The sequence below is a fragment of the Falco naumanni genome, chromosome 9 (assembly GCF_017639655.2).
Source record: "Falco naumanni isolate bFalNau1 chromosome 9, bFalNau1.pat, whole genome shotgun sequence".
NCBI lineage: Eukaryota > Metazoa > Chordata > Aves > Falconiformes > Falconidae > Falco > Falco naumanni.
The window spans coordinates 48127010-48142925 of NC_054062.1; the positions used below are offsets into that span (position 1 = coordinate 48127010).

The 15916-nt window shown below is 42.5% G+C and overlaps 1 protein-coding gene across 3 annotated transcripts in view; it reads left to right on the top strand.

Annotated features, from left to right (window-relative positions):
• TACC2 (transforming acidic coiled-coil containing protein 2) overlaps positions 1–15916 on the top strand; it is a 129291-nt gene that overhangs the window by 46702 nt on the left and 66673 nt on the right. For all 3 annotated transcript variants that reach the window (XM_040605653.1, XM_040605650.1, XM_040605652.1), the window contains exons 4-5: positions 64–189; positions 7838–7969. In XM_040605653.1, the coding sequence (XP_040461587.1) occupies positions 64–189; positions 7838–7969 (258 nt within the window). The remainder of the gene's footprint in view (positions 1–63; positions 190–7837; positions 7970–15916) is intronic.

Below are 15916 nucleotides of genomic sequence, written 5' to 3' on the forward strand. Positions count from 1 at the left end.
GGCAAGTTCTGCAACAACTCAGACCTCTAAGGCTGCCTTTTTCCGTGTCTTTTCTCTCCGCAGCCCTCCTGGGCCAGATGATGACATACAGTTGGCTTCTCCCCTTGACCCTTCTGAGCAACCCTTAGCTCTTCCTACGGCATATGGAAGTGTTGACCCCGTGGATGCCGCTGAGCTGACTGCAGCGAGGTATTGTACAGGGCCATTGCAGCTGGGGCAGTGGGAAGCAGCTGCAGACCACTTACTGATGGGGGTGGGTGGCAGATCACGGAGGTCAGCGCTGGCTAAGAAATTGCTGTCACTCTTCTTGGATGGATATATTTCTGGTATGGGCAGTTGCTGATGGGTTTGCTGAGTCCGTAGTCAGTGGGGCATCTTTCAGTGGAAATCTTTACCAGAATTTAAATCTCCCTCTATGAAAACCTTCAAAGGAAGATGCTGTTTAACCTTTCCCTGAGATTGAATCACTTTGGCACATAGGAGGGTCATGCCATGTGACGGTGCAATGTATGCCCTATATTTTTTTAGGTGCTTTTACTTTTCTTGGAGTAGTACAAGGTAATTGATCCTTTGGGCATTTAATTTTGAGAAGTTCCTTAACAGTATAATGCTGATTATAAAGCATTCAGGTATCTCATTTCTGTTGGACACCAGGCTTTTTATCTGCTTTTAATTGCACTGAGAAGGGAAACTGTTGCTTTATATCTGCTGGTGGCAGTTGAGTCATCAGGATCTTTGGCCACGTGAATTTGTCTTAACTGCCAGCAGTAGAGGAAGCCTTGTAGGGAGTGTTTACCCTTCAATGTGAATTCAGTGGAGTGTAAACATATACAATATATTTAAGCTAGTATTAAATTGGTTAGCTGAAGTAGCAACAATATGCTATCAAAGGTAGAAAGGAACTTGTGTGGTTTGCTCAATCCACCTTAAAAGCTGGGTGACTTTGCTGTTCAGCCGGTACTGCTCTTCCGTCAGTCCCCAGGCTGGTTAGTTGCTAATGCTGGCTGAGTGCATCTGTGAGAAACAAACTTTTTCCTACAGTCAGGGTAAGATGATCTAGAGGAGCTTACAGTAGGAAGCTAATGATGTGGAATTCTTCCAGTTCTTGTAAGTTTTTACTCAAAGAGTTGTGTTTCTTTGTTTTTAACAAATGTAATTGGGTTACTGGTGAGTGTTTGTGGATTCTGCTTTTTCTTGCTAATGGATTGTTGGCCATAGTAGCAAGGCAGTTAGAAGAGGATGAGCAGTAATTGAGGTGCAGCTATCAGCTATTTTCTGAATGTGGAGGAATGCAAAAAGACTAATGCCAGAAGTGCCAGGAAGATTTATATCTGGTCTCTGGGCTACAGTCTAAAATAGACAGTTCAGTTGCCCTTGGGGTGATAGTTTGCTGTTTGTAGAGAAAAAGTCACACAAGCTGTTTATGATGAAATGTCACCTTAGGAAACATTTAAAAAGAGCAGTCGGAGTATTTTAATTTACTGTTTCTTGTAAAACTCATGAATTCACACTGTTCACATTCTTACCTGGATCTGGAATTTCAAGTTAATTATAACATACCTATTCTTTTGCTCTACTTCACAACTTCTGTTTTTAATATGTTTTTACTGTTAATGTCCAAAACTTAGTCTAGGGGTTCCTTGCTTCATCCCGGTTGCGTAGGCTGTGAATGCTGGTGCTGAGCTGCAGTTAGCCCATACAGGGCGGCTGAGCCCAGTAGGGGTGAGGGCACACAGGCTGCAGCAACCACAGCATCTGGCTCTTATTTCCATATCCTGACCTTGAGGAAGGTGCAAGGATTTCTGCAAGGGTTCAGTGCTAAAAGTTGCAACCAGGGATATTCAGCATGGAAGTAGGTAGTTTTTTAGTTTCTGAAACAGGACTGTGGTCAGCTAGAGTGAATCTGGCTGCAGATAGTTCTTCTACGTTTATTTGTTTTAATTTTTTTTGTTAATTTTTAAAAAAAGCTGCAAAAGTTCACTCTTCATAGAATGGTTTGGGTTGGAAGGGACCTTAAAGACCATCTGGTTCCACCACCGTGCCCTGTGCAGGGCCCCCTCCCCCCAGCCCAGGCTGCTCCCAGCCCCATCCAGCCTGGCCTTGAGCACTGCCAGGGATGGGGCACCCACAGCTGCTCTGGGCAGCCTGGGCCAGCGCCTCACCATTCTCACAGTAAAGAATTCCTTCATAATACCTAATCTGAATCTACCCTCTTTCAGTTTAAAACCGTTACCTATTGCTACAGGCCCTACTAAAAATTCTGTCACCATCTTTCTTCTAAGCCCCCTTTAAGTATTGAAAAGCTGCTATAGGGTCTCCCCGGAACCTTCTTTTCTCCAGGCTGAACAACCCCAGCTCTCTCAGCCTGTCTTCACAGGAGAGGTGCTCCAGCCCTCTGATCATGTCCATGGCCTCCTCTGGGCTTGCTCCAACAGGGCCGTGTCCTTCTCATGCTGGGGGCCCCAGAGCTGGTCGCAGCGCTGCAGGGGGGTCTCGCCAGAGTGGAGTAGAGGGGCAGAATCCCCTCCGCCACGCTGCTGGGGAGGCAGCCCAGGATTCAGTTGGCTTCCTGGGCTGCGAGCTTCTTGTCAGTATTGTTTGTTTTTCTTACTCCTTTGTTTTGCATCCTTGTTCTGCTTTAGACCTACAAGCCTACAGGTTCTCCTTGCACCTGTTTTTCCTGTCCAGGTTGTTGTTGCTTGTCAGTTTCTCTGTGAACCTTGCAAAGGTGTTCCGTGTTGTCCTAGCAGGAGAAAAGCAGTATCTCCCGTGTGTGTGCCCACACACAGATGCAGCTGGTTGGCAGAAGAGGGGTTAATATCAACACAGCTGGACCCCTGCTTTAGACCCCCTGTCTGAGACGGGCATGGTGCAACTCTCTTCCAGCAGTAGCAAACACTGCTGACTTCTCTTTGATTTGGTCAGACCTAAACTGATAACAACATAATGTTAGTAGCAAGTGAAAGTAGTATTCTTAAAATGCATTGGATTATGCTCACAGTGAGAATCAGTAGAAGGACTGGGCTTTTCTTATCGAAGGGAAGAGTTTTAGTGATGTTTCTTCTTTCAAGTCATTGCCTTATCCCTCATCTTTTCTTCACCTGTGACATGAAGCAGATTCTTGCCTTTATAAGATGATCATACTAAAGCCACTGCTTTTTTGACATTTTATGTAGAAGTACTGCACCACTGCTTTTCAATGTGACTACAAAAAATGCTGTAATGCACACACACGTGATGTCTCTGTGTCGATGCCTATTGGTTATACCTCAGAGCTATACTTCTGAAATGTTACCAGGGCTACTAGATGGCATGATGTTATCCCAGTCTGCCTGCCATAAAGTACAATTATAAAGTGGTTTTTCCCCAATATATTTAGTTATTTACTAATAAATTCCTTTTGTTTCCATGTATTTTCCCATCAGAGGTGTCACATAATGCAGATGCTGTGTACTTTGACAAGGAAAAATAATGGTTCATATAAGGTAGGGGTCAGTTTGTGCTAAATGTTTTCCAGATGGCAGTGCATAATAAGAGTTCAGGTGGTCCCTCCATCTGTCCAGTCAAGAAATTGTATCTTTGTTTTGCATCTTGAGGATGACTGCCTCTCTCCTCTGCTGATAATGTATTGATCAGGGACGTGGTATCATGGCATCATCTGTTCAGTAAGTAGATTTTATTTACTGTATCTGCAGAGGAGTGCCCTGAAAAGAATTAGGTAAAAAGTTCACTGGCTGTCCTGCCAAGCATTTTTGTTTAGCAATGAAACTGAAAGGCCACGTTCACTCTGATTTGCCAGTACGCGTTGCACTAGGAGAAATTTTGGCTAGACATGTCTTTCTCTTTGTGCTGCAGGTGCAGAGCTCTGCAACAGGACTTCTGTTTTATATGAGGAATGTTTAGGTTGGAAAGGCAGAGAAGGCAGGTAAATGCCCTGGCTGTACAAGAGCACAGCTTAGCCGGGCTCCATGGTTAGAGGTGTTAAAAATTTCTGAGCTGTGTCTATCTGTTCCCTGCAACTTGCTGCCTCTCTCATGCACAAAAAAACCAGCAAGTGCCCAGGAAAAAATGGCAGCTTGGAAAGCACTTCTTGTATGAGTTGTCTTTATGGTCAGGCCATAGGTAACAGGCAGGGGAGCCCAATCTGGTCCCTTCTACATGCTGAGGGAAGCTTCTGCTCTTGCATTTAATCTCCAGCTGAGGTTGCGGAGCTACAGCACGGTGTTTAGTCCAGACCAGACAGAGCTGTCACAGCTCTGTTGTGACTACTAGGGAACTAAAGCTGTTCTAAGCCTGAGCTGGTGTTGGAAAATGTTACCCTGCATCAGCCTCTCTCCCAGCTCCTGTTATACAGAGGGCGCATAAAGCTGTCATGAGGGAATTTGTGATAGGTGATGCTGGATGCACTAAAAGCTGTGTTGCTTTATCTGCAGATGGCCCTTCCCTGGTCGCGTAGTTCACAGCCTGGGGACCTGTGATGCTCTCAGGGTGCTCCTCAGTGTTAGCAGCACAAGCAGGCAGGAATACTCAGGCTTATCTGTATGCGCAGATGGTCAGAAAGTGACTTCTGAGAATTACTTAAACAGACGTGGAGCTTGAAAAATGTTTGTTTCCTAATCAGCTCGACTCTACAGGGTAAAGACTGGCCAATGTATAGTATTATTACTATAGTAAATAATATATATAAAATATACATGTGTATAATATTGTGCACTGAGAAGACTTGGCCCTTTGGGTAGTTTGCTTTCTACAACCATTAGAATATTACTAGTTGGAAAACTATTTTAACGGCAAATCTTGTTTTAGTAAGAGCTGTGGAGAGGCAGAGGTTTTAATATAGCCACCCCATGTCTGAGTTGATACCAGCAGTCGATAAAGGTACCTGAGTTGATGCAGACTTAGGCTGGAGAGTTTAGTGGACTCAGAGCCTGTGTTTTGGACAGGGTCACTGTGCTGTGCTACCCTGCCTTCATTTGTGCAGCCTGTACTGTTTCTGAGCTGTTCTGCTTCTGCCTTGTCCCTTGTGAGCTTATTACTATGCACCAGTGGGCAGCATCCATCTGCAGGTAGGCCCATCTGGTAATGGACAGTAACCAGTAGCAATACTGTTGCATTTCTGCCTGCAAACCATACTGAACAGTGCCAAAATTCTGATGTGGCATTATTAACCCCAGAGCTGGTGTGATTAGTTTTGCATCCTACTTTTCATGGCCTTGCTCAACACTCCTTGGTACTGTGGACCCCATGTCGGAGCAACAACAGTGGGGAAAAGGAGTGGAGGCAGCCAGGTGGGTACCTCCTGGTACTTGTGTTGGTGCTAGATGTCAGAGAAAGTAAGTGCCAACCCCATCTCTGTCGTGTTCCTTTACTTGCACAAGTAAGGCAGCTGACACTTGGCAGGAGTGGTCTTTGTGGAAATCCAGCATTTGAGGGTTGAGATGAGGCTCGGAAAGGTGAAGGGAAATGATTTGTGGATTTTAACACACACAGGTACTATAGCTTATAAAAGCGTAAACCCTGTGCTTTGTGAAGGCTGGGGAGCAGAGCTCTTCTGAAAATGCTTGTGTTTTGATAGCCAGTTTTGCTTTGCAGAACGTGTTAGGAATGACGTTAGTCAAACTGTGCCTCTGAAAATTTCATTTTATGTGGAAAGACTTAAAGGGGGAAGCCGAAGGGCTGCAGATGGGCAGTGGGGCCTGTGCAAAGGGTGTGGGTGAGAGGGGAGCAGGTGCTGCTGTAAGCAATTAACTGGGACAGTTTGGTGTATGCATAACATAAGGTCCATAACTTTATGTGTGTTTGGTATTCTTGCTTGGCTGGGCCCTCTTGTGAACTGTTTGGGTTTTGCAATTCTTTGTTTACTCTCCAAACAGATGTTCATCATTGGCTTATTTTTAGTAGTTTACTTTTTGCTTTAAAACCTTACTTTCTCTAATCTTCGTGTGACCCTATATAGGCACATCGCCTTTGTGTATGTTTGATGCCATTACTATATTAGGACAAAGACTTTTTTAGCAAAGGAAAAAGTCCTTTGCATGAAAAAGGAAACAGCTTATTTATTTATTTATTTTAACTTGACGTGACTGAAAACTTAGGAAACCTATGCCAGTGTCAGACCAGTTTGGACAAACTGGGGAAAGCGAAGGAAGGAAGGAGTGCATGAAGCAGAGGTAATTTTTCGGAAGAAATAACTGAGTAGTTATCCCATATGGCAAAAAGCAGCTTCATAGATATGAGCTGTCAAGATAAACCCCTTCCGGAAAGAGCTTTTGTGATCTTAGTAAGTTAGTGGATAAACACTTTGGAAAATAACTGTGCTGGTGCTTATAGGTACTGTAACTGAAGTTAGGGATGTGATTTATGTTTGTCCTTTGTTTGTGTACGTGTTTCTAAAGAAAGGAATAGTCTGTCCCTGAACCTTACTAACTTACTCAGTAACACAATTTAATCTACCTTCTACAGTTACAGTGTAATTACTGGGGGGGAGGGGAGAGGAAATTTTAAAAGGAATGGCTAAGATAGCAGTTTATTTTTAGTTCAGGAAACCTAAAAGAAGCTTCTCAGCAAAGGCCTGGTTCCAACATTTCGTTAAACGTTTGTGTCTGGATCTCTGGAAGCAGGAGCTGGCACAAGCATAGGCTTTTGTGTGTGGCTGCTACCCCACGACATCTGTGTCCCTCTGGTTATGTCGAAGCTGCCCTGGAAAGGACAATGTGGTGTGACAGGACCCTGTGCTGCTCCTGCTTTTGAGACATGAAGTCATTGGTTATATAGCTCCTTTTCTGTCATTAGTTTAATGAGTGTGGCCAAAGCAGGGGGAGTAGTGTGGTTGCCAGTGTGCTTAAATGAGGGAGAACGCAAGTGAGCTTCTTCTGGAGTGATCTTTTGGGTGCATGGGTGATTTACACTCTTAAACAGCATGAGAAGGCTCAGGAGAGAAGTGTTTTATTTGTGCTGCTGTCAAAAACTTTTTTGCTAGTTTGAGTTTTGCCTAAGAAAACAGAAAGTTAATGGAGCTGCAATGGTGCATTCTGCCCTGATCTGCCTTGAGGAGAGAGGACGGCAAGTCTGCCCTCCCCTGCGTGCCAGGGATCTGGGCAGATGGCTGCTTCCTCCTGGACTCTGGTTGGTGTCTGTGTGCAAGAACTCCTTTCCTGCAGGGACCGGGAGTGGGCATGCCTCCTCATACGGCCCCACAGTGCTTTCCCTTGCTCTGAAGAAACTCAGTCTTTCCAATCTGTGTTTACATGCTCTGGAAATCATTACGTGACCGTCAAGCTTCTGAGCTTCAGTCTTGTGGGGCTTTGCTGAGCCAAGGGACCTGTAGGAATTAACCAGTATAACAGTATTACAGCCCCGTAATCTTAACGTTCATGTCATGAGTTCAGGGATTATTGTGCTTTTAGCATTACAGGAGAGCTTTTAAAGTAAGATATTTTTTTAGTCCCAGGTTGCAGGTTTTTCTAAAAGGCAAGTCACTTAATTGAATGTTTGTGTTGTACACAGAGGAGAAAGGGCTGTTTAAGAACTGCAAAGTAGTCATTAGTGATTTGTTTTACTAATTTCACATACAGTTACATTCCTGTGGCAGTTAATATTATGGTCTATAAGAGCTGTCAAAACTTTGCAGTGTTACTGGTTATATGGTCATCTGAGAAATTAAGTTTGTAGGAAGAAGTAATTTGTGGGAGGTGGGAGAGAGGGAATGGGCAAGGGGATGATGTGCTCCTTGGAGCTCCTTAGTTCATATCCAGCCAAAGTTCATCATGAGGCTTCACTAAAGCTTCAATGAGCACTTCTGAAATTTGTCAGCTTATTTTTAATAATTGTTTTGCAGCACTTCCAAGCCTGATAGCTGTGAAGAAGTTGATAAACTCGTTTCTGAGGATGTATCTTTGGCTGCGGCCCCTGGTGATGGTGTAGAACTGCCTGTGCAAGAAACTGAAGGTTTCACAAGGGAAAAAAAGAGGTATTGTGCGATGTTATTTCATATGTTACAATAAATTTCCACGTCTGTACATCCTTTGCTTAAGAAAACATAACTGTTGTGAAAGAGGCTAAATAACTTTTAACAGGTGATCTGTTATGTGTACACTTTGTTGCTAGATTTTGAAACCAAATGGTAGACTATCAAGAAAGACCTGCTTACTCCAGTATATTTACTCCAAAAGACCAGAAGAGGGAGCTTGGATTACACTGGTTATTACTATGACGATCTTCCGACTATTTTTATATTAATAATTTTAAAAGTTTTTTTCCAAATATTTTCCTTTCTTGAAGTTCAAGTTTGGTTTTGTTGTTGTTGTGTTGTTTTGGTTTGATTTGGTTTTTTTGTGAAACTGTGCAAGATGAGATCGTATTCAAGAGGATTGTTCTACTCACCCCCCTTCAGAGGCTGCCTGCTTCTTCCCCACCCTGCACTACTGATTTGCATTGTAGTTGTCAGTACTGAAGGAAGAAGTTCAGCTTGGTTTTGCTCTTGCTGAAAAAATGTTGAATTATCTTGATTTCATAGTTAAGTGTTTCCTTCAGATTTGCATTGATTGGTGCCATAGTGTTTGGTAGATGGCTTAGCGCATTTTTGCTTGGAAAACCCCAAAACTGAGTCATCCCACCTCAAATATAGTTAAGGCAAGACATGTGCTTGGATGTTCATGTCAGAGCTTCAAGACAACGCCTGTCTTGTGGGTGATTACCCAGTATGCTGTTGTGGCTCGGCAATAAAGGCATGCCCTTATTGTGACATCTATTAATGGAAAAGGTCACAGCACAGCTGAGAATATTAAATGGGCACTCCCTGGAGAATAACATTCTCCACCCTACAAATACAGATTGGCAGCTTGTGACAAGTATGATACAAGACAGGAGACACCACAGGAAATACAGTTATTCCACTAAAGCTGTCTTCAGAAATGTCAAAAGATGCTGCTGTCAGCAGCAGGATGCTCTGAATCACGAATAAAAATGTACACAATGGACATGTTCTGCTGTGGAACAGTGAATGAATAGCTATCAGCAAATGCTATTCAAAAAAACATCCACAGTATAACACCTAGGAAACATGTTGGTTAACTATTTGTTCTAAAGTTCTGATAATTTTATCACAAAATGGCATCCTCACCTCTAGTGCATGTGCTTACTGCAACACAGTTAGGCCAAGTCTTCTGTTAATATTAGTTCCTCCAGAATACTGTAATGAATTCACACTTTTTAAGCTGGTGGGGAACAGAAGTGCTCAAAGGTCTGTTTTGTGCCAGTACGCAAGTTCTGTAGTCTGGAGAGAATTTTCTGAATGAAGATGACCATGCTCATTCTCTAAAAATGGAGAGAAATGATCAGGCGAGATTGTAAGTTAGCAAATACTCTCCCCAAGATGTTGGCTCTTTCCAGGAAATCATCCAAAATTTTTTGAACCTTATGGATACCTTGGGCTGAATTTCACATTGTGTGAAATTTAGTACTTTAGTGTAGTCACAGATGACTATCATTTACAAATCCAAATGGAAACCATCAAAACACATGGTGGTTTTTTTTTCCTTTTCACTAGAATTCAGCGTCAAAGAGAGGAGAAATAATTTTAGAACTCTGCAGACAAGCAGAGCAGTTGTGCTCACATATTTAGACTGGCTTGTGCCTCTGAAGTTTCTGTTCGGTTTTGATAATGAGGTGGTGTGTTTAATAATGTAAATGTCTGTGCATAAGAATCTCTTGGATGGGGTAAACAATGGTGTAATTAGGTAATTTTAGTAGAACTGTTTAGTGCAGAATCAAAATCCAACCTAGGGTGTAATAACCAAAATGTATGCTGGCAAGCATCCTTGTTATGCCTTGAGAACAGCAGTCTTATCACCCACAGCCCTCTTTCTCTAAAGCTGAACTTGCGTGTTTGTGCTTTTTTTGACATGAACACAGACTTTAACAGATCTGAATGGAAATTAAGATGCATGCAGAGGTAAGAATTAGCGATATATCTGTGGGACAAAAGATAATTCTTGCATCCTCTTGAAAAGCAAATATATTACTGTCTAAATAGCTCTTTGCTGTTATAATTAGCTCTTTATGTAAATATTTCTTGGACTGTCTTGCATTTTTATGTTGATTCCTGTGTATCAAGTCAAATCAGCCATGGAAAATAATAGCATGCAAATTGGATTGTGTTTTACTTTGTCACATTTATGGCTGGATGGCATAGGTGCTAAACTTCTGCAAATGCTGTGCCACTGCAGAGTTTTCTGCAAAATGGATCCTTGAGGCATTTTAGTCTCCTCTGTGGTTATGATGGTCACGTTATGAACTGTCACAGACACTTCATAATTCAGGAGAAGTGCTGAAATATTGCTAATAAGTGTAACTTGTCCTTTATGGAAGCCCTACAGATAGAGCTGGAAAGACTCTGAAGAGCTGATCCATGCGTTTGATTGTCCTATGAGGAAGTGAGATGGGTATAATCAGGTTTTTAGAGCAAAAAGCAAATGCTGTCTGTTGGGTTTAACCCTAGCCAGCAACTGAAGTTCTATGCAGCCATTTGCCCACTCCCCCCCACCAGTGGGATGGGCAAGAGAATTGGGAAAAAGGTAAAACTCGTGAGTTAAGAGTGATTCAATAACTGAAGTAAATATAATAACAACAATTGTAATGAAAAGGAGAGAGAAGGAGAGAGGAAAAAACCCCAAAGGGAAAAGAACCAAAACCAAGTGATACACAACAGAATTGCTCACCACCTGCTTACTGATGCCCAGCCAGTGCCCCAGCAGTGATTGGTGGGCCCTGGCCAATCCCCCCAGTTTACATACTGAGCATGATGTTCTACGGTATGGAATATCCCTTTGGCTAGTTCGGATCAGCTGTCCTGGCTCTGCTCCTTCCCAGCTTCTTGTGCACCTCCTCATTGGCACAATGTGGGAAACGGAAAAGTTCTTGACTTAGGGTATGTGTTACTTAGTAACAGCTAACACATCGGTGTGTTATCAACATTATTTTCATACTAAATCCAAAACACAGCACTGTACCAGCTACTGAGAAGAAAATTAACTATCCCAGCCAAAACCAGGACAGTGTCTTTGTGCAGATCCTCACCTGTAGCCTCACTACCTGCTTTGAAAGCTACACCTGTGCTATTAAATGTGGCTGATGTGATTGGAGAGGTGTATTCTTGTTGTCAGATATGGGGTCAGTTTTCTTTCAAAAGCTAAACCAGACAGAAGTTGGATCATTTTGAGAGACTCTGCTTAGATAGGAAACTTCTGCTGATAGGGAATCTCTGAAATTAAATACACATCTCTGTCTTACCTAATTTTCCTGAAATGAGCCTGAAACCAGTTGGAAGCACAGCAACAAATCTTTCTATCCGAAAGTAAAAAGTCACAACAGTATTTACAAAAAGCTCCGCTTTCTGCATTGTTTGTTTCCAAAAGGTGGTTTCATAATACTTCCCTGAGAGGAAGCTAAGCTGAGTTACTGGTGTCACACAGACAAACAGGGTAAGCTTTATGACTTCTGGCTTTTATTTTCTTGATCATGTGTTGAAAGCAAGTTTTCTCCTTTTGCCCACCTTTGCAGAGGCTTGAGGTAAAACTAAGTAAATAAAACCCAATGTATTGCCTTCATTTATGACCAATACTGATAATCCTAGACTGAGTTGCTTTTAATGATGTAATCAAAACCAAGAAGGGATTAAGTGGGATTCAGAAACACAAGGCTTTTTTCCTTGAGTGAATTTAACCCTTTTGAAGGGGATGTGTCATTGTTATTACAGTAAGTTTACAAGTGCAGTGAGCAAGGCAGAGTTGGGAAATAGAAGTGAGGGATGCAAATGCAATCTGAAGGACTCAGTTTCCAAAGTGTGGGGTTTTGAGGTTTTGGGGGTTTGTTTGGCAGGGGGGAGGTGGCGGGTTTGGTTTTTTATATGTATTGTATGAATGGGATAGTACTATACCTCTAATATATGTCTGGACTGACTGGTGCAAGTAATGTTTTTTTGGTGAAGTGATTTTTTGTTTTTATAATAGCAACAGAATAAAAGCATTGAAATGAAGTTGCTTAGGTCTTGGACACTAAAATCTAAGGATTTTTCGTGAAGCTTTGTGGCTGGTATCCTGAAAAGCATTCACCATCTTCTGAAACACAACATAAAAAAATAGATACCTTCCATGTAATCAGCCAGTCTGTAACAAATGGACAGGAGTGAGCCACAGTCCTGCTCTTCATTCATTTCCCCCATTCCAGGTTTTTAAAGACATTGTGTCTTGTGAGTGATGCATTCAGAACTGCTCAGCCCCAGGTAGGAGGATGCTTTGTGTTGCTCAGTGTAGATCTCAGCCTGTTATTGACTAATGGCATCAAATCCAGGGATGTCTGCTTTGTTTCAAGCCAAAATGTTGTTGACTAAGTGCATTTTCTTGTAGCTGATGGTGGGATTGGTACGGTGAGATCCCCAGATTAGGGACTGGATCCTGCAGGCTTCTCTGGGTGAACTCATGACTGGAGGGGATGGTCCTGTGTATGAGGGGCAGGGGGCCTGGAGACCTCCATGTTGTGTCCTCTGCCAAGAGGACAGCTTCCATAAAGCAGCAGCAATTCAACAAATAATAGCTTCCAGTAACTGCATTTTTAAAGGCAAAGCATTAATGGATGCTTGACAAAAGTGGGAAATTTCACCCATTTTCTAACCATATCTTTGTTCAGAATTTGGGCTCTCTGGGGTGCATCCTGCCTGCACGAGTATGCTCAAAGAGAGCAATTATTTGTGTGTGTTGTAAAGCTTCTCTCTCTATGTGGCAGTGGACAAAAGGGTGATGGTAGCCCTCTGTTTACTTGTTATTACTGTGTATTTTACAGGTTCCCTCAGGCAATATATGGTAATTGCCTTGCTGCTAGAACAGGTTCAGCAGCATGAAAATGAATATGTCATTACCCTAATTAATCCATCCACAAGGAATTTTAGAATGGCATTAATCATTTTGCATCTGTCCTACAAAACTGTGGCAGTACAGATTCAAGACGGAGATTATGCACCTGGATTGGGTTGCCGTTCCCTCACTGTGGCATGCATGGTGACAGCTCCAAGGGCACCAGAGGAGCCTGGCACTGCCAGGAGGGTAGAGGACTTGCAGGGGATCACCTCTAGTCCTAGAGCAGGTAATATATAGGTTAAAACATAGATTGAGTCAGGTGTATTTTCTCAATAATCAATGTTATGCTTAAATATGTCCTGGGGCACTGTACCCTTAATGCTAAATCTTTTAAAAACAAAAGCAAAAAGAAACCCTGGAAAAATACCAAAAGTACTTCAAAGCAATTTTCTGTTAACTCTTTTGAAATCAAATTGAAGCTGTAAGCTAACTTCTCTAAGAAGTTACCCAGTCATCGTTTGACCACCCATCCTTGGCAGTCAGAGCAAAGACGTGCACCAGGCAGGGATTCTGTTCTTGTCTGATTTGTTCATCCTGCATTTTCATAATCTAATTCTTCACTTTGGCCCTGAGGCAAAGAGACCTTTGGATTCTCCCTTCTGAAATCTGCACCAAGGTGCCCCCAGAGAGCATTGTTCACACTGATCTTGTCTGCTGAGGGCAGATGCATGAAAGCCTTTAAAAATGTCAATTCCCTCCTGGTGTTAGGCAGCCCCTTTCCTGACAGGCCTGGCTCCAGCTCTCTTAGGGATCTTACACCTTGGGATGTTCAAAGGCTTAGAAAGAAATACGGAAGCAAGAAAAGATCCCGTGGTCTGTGATGGCGGTTCTGTAAATCTAGTGCGTGGAAATGACAGTGGAGCTTTGGGCATTTGGCTCATGGATGTGGTCTGCAGAGGCATGCTCAGCAGTGAAACAGTATCCCTGCTTTGGTGTGGTTATGCTTGTGGTCCCAGTCTGAAAGCTGGGCCAGAAATTTGGAAAACAGGGTTTAAAACTTTGTTTGTGATCCAGTGAATTTAGGCCTGGTTCATACAGTAGTAGCATGGTACAGATGAAATCCAAAATTGAAGTGTCTGTGCCTCAGCAGGAGGGGAGAGCAAAGGAGCAAATGACAGGCCAGAAAGTACACAAAATTATGTGGGACAAAGAGCTTTCCATGGGGGTTTGGCTGCCCTTGAGCCTTAGCTTGGGTCTCCTCTGCAGATCTGCATAATAGACAGACCCCCTTGTTCCTTCAGTGAAATCTCTGCACAGCCACCATGGAGGCTTCCACACTTGAGGGTGCGCTCAGCTCTCAGAAACCTAATCTCCCTGTTTGTATGGCTTCTTAATTTCATAAAACGCTTTTGTACGTGGAATGTTCTGATGCGTTTAGTTCTCACGTTACTGATCGTAATTCACTGCCGACCTCTGAAAGACTGTAGCCCCCCTGCCATCCTGAATAGCACCGTGCAGAGGCCCCTTTTGTTATCTTTGCAGTGGTTTCCCATGCAGCAAATTTCAATAACTAAGCAGGCATCTTGGTTATTCATAACTCTTAATGCCATTAATCTCACTTGCAATTTAGATTAAGCAGTGACCTTAGCAATTTAACAGTGATCAATGGGGGTGGGGTGGGGGGCACTTTCTTATTTTTATTTCTACTTCTATTTTGAAACCCATTTTAGTGTTCATTTCCTGTGAACTGCAGTGTCCATCCTGCTTGCATCATCACTGGTCACTCCACTTTTCTTTGACTTAGCAGATGGAAATATTCTGTCAGCGTGCTCAGGCTTAAAATCCTGAGACATTGTGCTTTTTCATGAACAGTGTACCAATGCAAATAAAGCACTTGCACTGCGTTAATCTAGATAAATGGTGGAGTAAACAATGTGTTTATCAAAGTATTTGATCTATAAGAATAAGTTAAATCTGTGAAGCTTTACACCTAGTGTCTCCTCACGTTATTTTGTGGTGTATGATTTTATATCATGGTAACACAGGTAGGGCTGTGTTATGCCAGGTGATGTACAGAGGCAATTGAACTAATTACTTCTATTTTTCTTAAAGAGTATATTGAGAAATATTGCACCGATTTAACACTCGCTGATTATTTTAATGCTTGAATTTCATTTACACTCTCCAGTCATGAATCAGTACCCCACTCTAAGCCCATTAAAAAAACCCTAAAAAAACCCAGCTACAAAAAAAACCAAAACCCCAAAACCAACAGGACTGGTTTCAACCTGAAGGTCTGCCATTCTTACTTTAGGGCTGAATTTCTGATTTCTCTCTCTTGGAATGGGATTAACTTGGAGATAACTGGATCTTTGAAGGATGGTGATGAATGTGTCTTTAAATTGCTAATTATAGACTATAATCATATATTAATTATACTGTGGACATGAACTGGACTACATGCCTATTACTAGGCACTACTGGCACGTAGGTGTTACAGTTTATGTTAATATTTTACTGTTTTTTTCCAGTAAACCAAAATGGGATACATTTGTTGCATGTTTGAGGTAACTTTTCATACTTGGTCTTTCATTTGAAATAGCACAAAGTTGCTCCATAAAACTAAGTGAGAGAAGAAAAGAAACCTGCTTTTCTTCCACTGCTCTTTGCTACCTGGTAGCAGCAAGTGGTCATTCCTTCCTTTGACAATTTGCATGACCCTCCAGGAGGAGGTTTTGCTTAGGTTCTCTCCTTGGGGTATAATTTTTCAAAATAACAAAGAATTAGTTTTAAATGGTGGTCTGAATTGCACCTCTGGGGACAAAGAGATTGAAGGGCTTGGGTTGCTTTCTGTGCTTAGATGTGACTTTCTGAAGGATTTGATGACAGCACAAGCGTTAAGTATTGCCACTGTCCCTCTCCCACAGCGGTGCAGGAGTGCAGGCAGTGAGCTGGATCATGGAATGACTTGACTGGAAAAAAACCCACAAAATCAATGTGATCTTGCAAAGATTCCATCTGGCACATCTCTGAGCATAATGTAGGATTAGAGTTAACCAGATGAA